At 37.6% G+C, this 9,150-nt stretch overlaps 1 protein-coding gene across 1 annotated transcript in view; it reads right to left on the reverse strand.

Annotated features, from left to right (window-relative positions):
• Nucleotides 1–8,863, reverse strand: part of LOC104966573 (teneurin-1-like) — a 45,409-nt gene extending 36,546 nt beyond the window's left edge. The window contains exons 1-2 of the mRNA XM_010795755.1: nt 8,859–8,863; nt 4,928–5,166 (exon numbers count right to left, since the gene is read on the reverse strand). Coding sequence (XP_010794057.1) covers nt 4,928–5,166; nt 8,859–8,863 — 244 coding nt within the window. The remainder of the gene's footprint in view (nt 1–4,927; nt 5,167–8,858) is intronic.
• Between the last annotated feature and the right edge of the window lie 287 nt (nt 8,864–9,150).

A 9,150-nucleotide genomic window follows, 5' to 3' on the forward strand; every position in this document is an offset into this window, starting at 1 on the left:
TTAATTTTACTGAGCCATTGCTATGGTATACATGTCATCTGTTCTTATCCTACTACACTATGACAAGTCAATATGTCTGCTTTAAAAAAGGTCTATTGATATAAATCTAGAATTAAGAGTAAAGCATGTTGCTCCTGTTCTTAGTTGACAAGATCTTCCTTAATAGTCTTTTTTTTTACCTTACACATGTAAAATATCAGGCTATTATAAATCATCAGTCCTCCTCACACCGTATTAATTATATTCAAGATTATTTTAAATCCATCACTGCCAATAGCCAATAGGCTCACTCTGTCTCACATTAGCCTTGCAACAGTGACAGCAGGCTATAGCAAATGTGGAGACGCCAGTGTTTACACCATAACCTCTAGTGTGACCATCAGCAGGTGCAGCAACTTTCCATCATGTTGCATACGTGCTGTCTGTGGTCACATATTTTGATTCTCTTAAAAAAAGAATGCAACAGCTAAGGGTGGCTTACAGTTTTTTTTTTTATCTTTAGCATTTAACTTAAGTTACTGTCTGGATGTATTGTTTATTGTATGAATGCAAAATAAGACATATAGCGCTGTTGTTCTGTTTCTATCAATGTCATTTTTTTGGAGCTCCCGAATGTAAATAGAAAGCTAGAAAAAGGAAAAGGAATCCTTTGTAATAATGAAGCTCCAAGTTCTCCATATAGCAACATATTGTTGTCAAATGTAAGTGTATGAGTGAAAGTAAATTAGTTCTTGCTGTAATGTACGGTTGGCATTATGTGCTTCTGAGCTCTCAGTAGTATGTTTTTTTCCACTTGCTAGCCATGGTGGTCAACAGCATTGAATAGAACAAGCACTTAATTCATGATAAGCTATAATCAGCCTGGTGCTTTGAGACAGACCAGGCCGGCGAGGACGTTTGGAGGAGAAACACAGATGGAGTGACTAACAGTAAGTACTCTTAGCATGCAAGTATATAGTTTGTTAAAAGTAGGGCTGCATGCTATTAAAGATTATTTTGAAAATCAATCAATCTGTTCATTTAGGGATTAATCAAATGTAATTTCTAAAATGCTAAACAAATTCCTTCTTCAAAACATTTCCTTGCTTGTTTGTCCAACAGACTACAAATCTAAAGGTAGTGATTAAGTAGGTCGTCAGAAACATAAAGGCCTTTTTTTTTTATAATCCATTTGTGTTTTGTGCACATTTTTAAGTAAAAATGCAAAAATGGATGTGCTTCTCTGTATCATGTTCTTGAAAACTCACTATCTTTGGCTGTTGTTGGACAAAACAAGGCATTTGAAGGCATCACCTCAGGCTCAGAGGAACCAAATCAGGCAATAGTCTTCACATAGATTGATAATGGAAATAAAGATGTATTTCTAATAAACACACAGACTTTTTTCCGGAGACTGCTCCCAGTTTGACCCCTGTTAAATAATGGCTAACTTTAAGGGAAATGCTCTAAATTGCCATCAAACTGTGAAAGCAGATTTACTGAAAGAAATAACGTGAAAGTAATGAACTTAGAGCCACTAACGACTCATTTGGTTCTTTATGGAACCACCAGGACCCCTGAAGCAGCACGTATTGCACAACAGAACTATAAAGAAGATCTCAGCTTAACACTGTCTGTGTCCCTGTGTGTGTGACTGAAATGTTATTTGGAGGTGATTATTTGATTGCCGGTTGCTTCCATCTTGCTCATTTCAATTGCATCAGAAGCTTCTCCCTGTTGCCATGGAGATTATTATCTTTCATAACTGACACATCCCACCTCCTCCTCATATTTGATTTGACAACCATGGTTTGTAACTGTTTAAAACAGCAAGACATTCATTAATGCAGAAAATACTCTAATTAGCTTTCTTTTTTTTTGACAGCATGATAGAGCAATAGTCGGTAGGTTTTTTACAGAGGCAGAACTTAGAATAGGAAATGAGTTACTGGTGCCGTTGTCGGTAGCAATATTCTTCAAGATGCAATCTTTATCTGTCCTCTATCTCTCCTTAAATGCCCCGTTCGCTATCATAATGCCTGCTTCTCATATCTGATGGCCGTGTTGTGCTTAATAACAAGCTACGAGTGCAGGAGGGAGGGGTACGTTGGGAGATAAACAAATTAACAAAGCTATTCGCAGCCCCTGCAACACCAGGGGGCATGGGGGGGAGGAGAGAGGGCAGTGAAGAAAGAGAAAAGGGCTGCCTTAGCTAATCACAACAGGGGGCATACAGTACGCTGCAATCACTTAGGCACAGCATTATCTCTACAATCATGCATCCTCCTATTATACTGCTAATTGGAAACCTTAATTTCACACATAATATGATCGCCTCATTATTTGCCAGGCTTACTCTTACCCAATTTAATAAGAACGAGTCGGTGAGGTGATAACTGGTTCCAAACTGTCAAAAGAAATTGCTACAAATCATCAATGTCACATGTGTTTTTTTAGTTCTGGTGCAAAGACCCCGCTGTTAGTCTACTGGTCACACAACCCCTCCACTTAGCACGTGAGATCAGCACCGTTACATGCTGAGCCACGGATGACTGCGGCAAGAAGTGTAAAGTTTGGCTGAGTGTCATGAAAAGAAGGGAAGATTCAGCCAAATGTAACAGCTGCGCGAAGATGATTTACACGAAGGAGGAGAAGCATCTCTAGCAATCGGAAATGTTGGGCTCCAGCCTGGCAAGACTGCAAAGGAATATGTCCTTTCTATTTTGTATGTTGCCAAGTATGTCTTGATTCAGTCAGAAATATCTGTAGTATAGGCCATAGGGATGTTGGGTTTAAGATTTGTAACGATGTAGGGTTGTGGCTTTAATAGGAATATTTATTTGGTTAATCTTCTTGTATCAGTTAATCTATCTATAATTGATTACATCATTCGGTCTTTTAATGTATAATAAATGTAAATATTGGCCATTACATTTTCTTAAACCCAAGACAATGTAATCATTGTTTCTATTGTCTGACAAAAGGTCATAATTGAGGTCCTGGAAACAAGGTAACAATTGTAATCTTTGCTTGAAAATTAATAATTGTTGTTGACTTCTAATCTAGTTTCACATGTAATGCATGTTATGGGCCAGTAACATGACAAATGTATAAGAAACATGAACAATAATATAATAAATATATAGTTATTTCCTGAGAAACAGTATCATTAAAAATGTAATATTAAATATGTACACTATAACAACTGCCTGAGTAAGTGCAATAGAATTCCAGGAGCTGATTATATTTGGAATAAAGAGTCCTTCATTATCATAGTCATTATCATATTTTAAAGACTTTAAATATGATAATTAATTCAGGGTCTTATTATAATTTTTTATGATGTTAGGAATTAATATTCAATAGGAACCAGATTTAATGAGAGATAGACTCAAATCAATAAATATCAGCATGGCTATAATTTGATGAAAAAAAGCCAAACTATTGGGGAAGATTTATTTTTTCCTCGCTCCTCCTGTGTGAGAGTGTGTAAATTAATTTCTTGAAATGACTGAATCCTTATGTAATGAGAGGACCTAATCATCTGGTGGCCTGTGTCTCAACCTCTCCAGAAAAAGACATTAAGTCCATGACCGCTTTAATCTTCACATTTGAATATCTTTGATTTACAGGCGAACATATCATCCATGCTTACATCCCATACGTCTTGGTGCCGTTGCCATGGTGATGTCAACACGGAGATCGATCATTGCCAAGCAGGAGTTGAGCATGACACCAATTAAAAGGTGATGTCGTCTCCGAGTCATCACTCACACTCCTCACTAATGCACTAATTACCGGGGCCGGGACATTAATGGAATAGCATGGTTCAGCCTGGGGATTAATCTGCATGGATTCACCAGTGTGTGCTGGTGTGTGTGATGTCTGCCTGTGATGTGTGTGTGTGTGTGTGTGTGTGTGTGTGTGTGTGTGTGTGTGTGTGTGATTAATTCGAGCCCCCGCCTGCTCCGCCGTGACCTTGAGCACCACCACGGGAGGGAAATTAAGCGGTTGGGTGGAGGGTTGGGATATCTGCTCTTAGGGCGGAGGAGGGAAAACGATGTGGCGAGGTGGAGGGGCCCGGGCCAAGGTTGAGGGTGGAAGGGGAATTTGAAGGGGATCGATGAATACATTTTGGGGTTTGACATTGACAGAATCAGCCGACGATCTTCCAGATAACTCCAGAAACTTGCTAGATTTAAAAGATCCAAGTTAATTACCAAATTAGTTTGAATCTCAGGAACTGATCAGATGATTTACTCAAGGAAAAGTATCAATACAGCTACCAATATAGTTTAAAATGTTAAACAAACTAGTTTTGGAAAAAAAAATCAAACAATAGGCTAATTGACTTGGAAAGACGTGAATGAAAAATTGTCAAAAACCTGAATAGTTAAATGTTAAAAAGTTAGAAAAAGTAATAAAGAATGTGTTTGTGTTTGTGTCGCTGTGGGTGTGTGACATAAAAACCCCGCATGACTTAGGACTTACTGGATGTGGGCATTCATCATGGAATAATTACCATTTGTGTGCGCTTTAGTCCAGGACAGCTCATTTAAAATGTGGACTGTATTCATAAAGAGGGTCACATTTGGAATACAGCCTGCTGTTTTTAAAGCCAACACCTTCAGAGTAAGAGTGTAATATTTACAGCCGACCTGCTCTGATCCATATCGATTTCCTTTTCTGTTTTTGTTTTTACTTTATTACCCTTTGAAGCCTGCAACATTTTGAATTTGTAAACATTTTTGTTCTCTCTCTTTTGTTATTGATTCCTTTTTTTGTTTAATTAGGCAGTGTCTTGACAAGCCTTCCAATTTCCGAGTCCCTCTAGCGATCTGTTTTCAAAATGTTGATTTCAAAGGAAACAAAAAGCACATCTCCCAGTTCAGCTATGCACGGAGAGAATGGTGAGGGCTCGATGGTTGATGTGTGCGCTGTAACTCACCGATGACGTATGTGAGCAGCAGGGCCAGGGTGAGGGTGAGCAGCGACGCAGACAGCGCTGTGCACTTCCAGTTGCAGCAGCGGTGAGGTTTGTTGAAGGTAAACAGTGGTCTGGTCACACTACTGCGAGGGAGGGGCCGGGGTGGGGGGGAGTACACGGTCCCGGAGGTCAGGGGGTAACCCTGCCCCGCCCCGGACAGTAGAGCCGAAGAACCAGAGCCCTGCTTGAACAGGAAGTGTCTGTTGGAGAAAAAATAAAATGTAATTCTCATCTGGATACAACTGTCCAGAAAGTGGGGAAATGCCATTGGGTGGAAGAATACAGCTATCTTTATAGTACTGGGTTTATTTAAAGATCATCCAACACAGGTTACATTGTGTTGGAAAAAGAAGCGAAGAGGAACAAAAAGTATTGCATTGAATGCTGAGCAGAAAGCAATATAAATAGAAATAAAAATAAGTTACCATTCTCAGGAAAACATAAATAGATACTTCCTGACCCTTTGGCATATTTCGCATTGCCTGTGGTAAGGATTCATATATGCAATAATTGTTCTTGCATGTGTAATGCGTATTCATGCATAATAATCACTTATGCAGCATATATTATTTTAAATGTATGCACATGCATTACTCTTTACTTACCACCAACAATGAGAGGTTATGAAAAAGCAGCAGTATGTACTTCACTTTACTTACCACATACAATGGTAACTTAAAAACACTATGGGTGGTTTATTTTACAGGTATTCATAATGTAGTGTAAGCCTCATCAAGGCAAGGCAAGTTTATTTATATAGCACCTTTCAACACAAGGCAATTCAAAGTGCTTCACAAAAATGAAAGACATTAAGAATATTAAGAAACATATTATAAAATGGCATTTAAAAACACCTCTACTTTATAACTAGTCAAAAGCATCCATAAAATACTTATATGGGTCAAATATTGTTTTATAGTGTTTTATGACCCTTTATATAGGGATATAGTCAGAAATAATTATGTGTTTTCATGAATGGTGTCATGAAGTGTTATGAAGCATTATAATTGGCTATGAATGCCTTCAAAGTGCACAACAGATTTGAGCTTTATAAAAAAAGTGTAATTTAAATGACTTGCTTTTGTTATGTTAAAGACATTGTACAACTCGTGAATGAACTAGCTACCCAGCTAATGTTAACGTTTTTTTCAATGAAGTTTGTGTTGAAATGTTTGTTAAAATAATGTACACATATTTCTATATTTCCTTTATTATTTTATAGTGGCCAGGACATTTTCATACACATTTCAGTTGACACTGAGCTGCTGCTCGACCTGCTTTTCAACACAAACTAAAGCCAACCTAATTGAATTTAAAAAATATAATTAGATGTTCATTGGTAATTACAGTGGATCCTTAGCTCAATCAAAAACAAACACTTCACATAATTACAATGTCATAATGTATCAATATGCTATTGTAGAAAAAACACATTTTGGGTTTCTATACTGTTTGATACACATTTCTAGCAGGCAAATATGATGCAAACTCACACCAAAGGATGAAATAAAGAAGGTGCAAATCATGAACTGTCTTTCTCAAGTGAGGATTCAGAGCGATAAGACAGGCAGAGAAAGAACAAAGAGTAGAGAAATGAACGAAGAGATTGTAATGTAGAAGGCAGAGACAAGAGGATATGAGGGAGAGGGAGCAGGTTATGGAAAAGTAATGTAATCTTTTATTTCTGTGTAGCGCTGCTGTCTTATATATAAGGGGAAAAGAGTCCGATTCGTATTTCACTCCCTGCCTTGGTGTTTCGCTTAGGTTTTCAAAAAGTATGCTTTGGCTTTTAACGTTACAAGAGAAAAGGCTCAGATGATGATGCGTTTGGCAAACGTAATGCTATCTGGGGGGGTTGGCCGGGATTTTTGGAGAGCAAACTTCCCCCAATCCAATATAAAGCAGGATGAAGCAGCTAATTACACCCTAACTCTGAAATACTACAAAGTGGATATGCTAGATCGGGAGAGTGCTTTTAATTCATTAAATAATGACACCATCCGTGTTACTCCCAAGGCTCATGCACTGTTGCTAGTTACAGTATTATGATAATGATAGCAGCTGATATTCAAGCATAAACAAAGAGGTGGGAAGTAGTGAAGTACAAATACTTTGTTACTGTACTTAAGTACATTTTTCTGGTATCAGTACTTTACTCCACTACTTATTTTTCTGACGACTTTTTACTTTGACTTCTTACATTTTTAACACAAATACCTGTACTTTCTACTTCTTACATTTTGAACACAAATACCTGTACTTTCTACTTCTTACATTTTCAAAACAGGTTTGTTACTTTAGTTTTAATCTGTGTTTAGTGGCCTGATCATTATTATTTAGAGTCATTTGATTTGAACACGATCCGTGTATCCATCATTTCCTGGTCTTCTCTAAAGAAGAGGGACCAATGAAAACTTTGTCATTTTGCCGTTGTTCAGCATCGAAACATTTATTAGCTAACAATGACATTATTGTTCTATTAATATAAAGGGAGGTCAGGTACTCTTAAATTAAAACAGCTGGTAGTTATATAGGATTAGTTTTGTTTAATAAAGATAAAGCAGCACTTTCTAAGAATCAAGCAAAACTAAGAGTTTAAGAGAAAAAAAAACATAACAATGCAAGCTAAGTAGCCTAACAGCAGGGACAGTTAGCTACATACAGTAGCTAGCAGTGAGTGAGCGTTCAGACACCGGCGCACACACTCAAACGGACTCGTGTGCCTGACTCAACCAACAGGCTTTCATGATTCTGTTTAGATATGCAAGTATAAGCCATGATAGCTTATTTTATTAACACACTTATAATTTGATATGAAAATTAGAGTTAACTTTGTAGAAAAACCTATCTTCCATGACTGCCCCTGAGCTTCTTATTTTTCATTACCTAAAACATTTATTTTCCTCTCATATTAACAGTGTGGATCATTGAGATAGCGTGGCGTCCAGAGGTCTTATCCCGTTTCCCACTTCCTCTGAGGGGACAGCACGGAGGGGGGGCATTAAGAAAGACTGCACCAGCTTCATCCACGCTGGCGTTACTGTTATCACTTGCTTAGTGTAATTTCATTTGACCAAATGTCTTTACATATACATTTAATAGATGTTATTATTATCCACCTTTTTGTTTTATGTCCTTTTATTTAAAACATTCTTTGAGACTTCATCTTCTGGTTCAAATTTCAATAAATGTAATTTGCATAATAACTCTTTTGTCTTTATTCTACATGAAAATGTTAGAGATTCCATTCAAATCTGTTAATTATTCATATCTTCCTCAGGCTAGGAATAGTATGTCGAATTTTTAATGCTAAATGTATATCATTTTCTCACAGGATATAGAATGAAACAGCACAGTTTGTATCCATTGTGTGTGAATGCTTCAGCTCTTCAGACCAACATAGTAGATGTGAGCATGTTCCTAATTGTGTTGGTATGCAACCTAGGTCTACTCTGTTTAATAAAGCAAATCTGCCACTTTTATATTGTAGAATTTGTTAAATTAAAGCAGTCTTTAATTGTTTGTCCTAAACATAGCAATATATGGATTTGAAATGTAACATGTCTTTGAAAAAATTAAAGTATACAGTTTATATTGTGCATCACCTTTAGCTTGAAAATACATAGATGTGTTTTTTTAATCTATAAAATAAATAAATAGACAGACACTTTATCAATCCCAAATTGGGAAATTATTTAACAGCAGCAGTGTGTTCAGGTATTAAAATATTTAAAGTTGGAATAAAGTATGAACTACACATCACAAGTATACTATGCACAGCAATCCATAAGAGGTGTCCGATATGTTCATGAAACTCCCCAGGAGACACCGACACTAATGTGGCCGAGTGGACTCCGGAGTTTGCTGCATGATCTGCACTATCCCTCCTCACCTCATACCTCAAAGACCGCATCTACAGGGTAACTTGGAGAGGGTCCGAGTCCGACCCTTTTCAATTAACTAGAGGGGGCCCTCAGGGCTCTGTTCTTGGTCCCCTCCTCTTCTCCTTGTACACAAACTCGCTCGGATCAGTCATTAGCCCGCATGGTTTTTCATACCACTGCTACGCTGACGACACCCAATTAATTCTGTCCTTTAGACAAAAGGGCCTTCCTTTTCCGTCAGTCAAGAACAGTTCCAAACTCGGAACTTCCACCACTCCGTCTGTAGGTGACTCTCCTAAC

This window comes from Notothenia coriiceps, unplaced genomic scaffold (genome assembly GCF_000735185.1).
Source record: "Notothenia coriiceps isolate Sejong01 unplaced genomic scaffold, NC01 NC01_scaffold00037246, whole genome shotgun sequence".
Taxonomy (NCBI): Eukaryota; Metazoa; Chordata; class Actinopteri; order Perciformes; family Nototheniidae; genus Notothenia; species Notothenia coriiceps.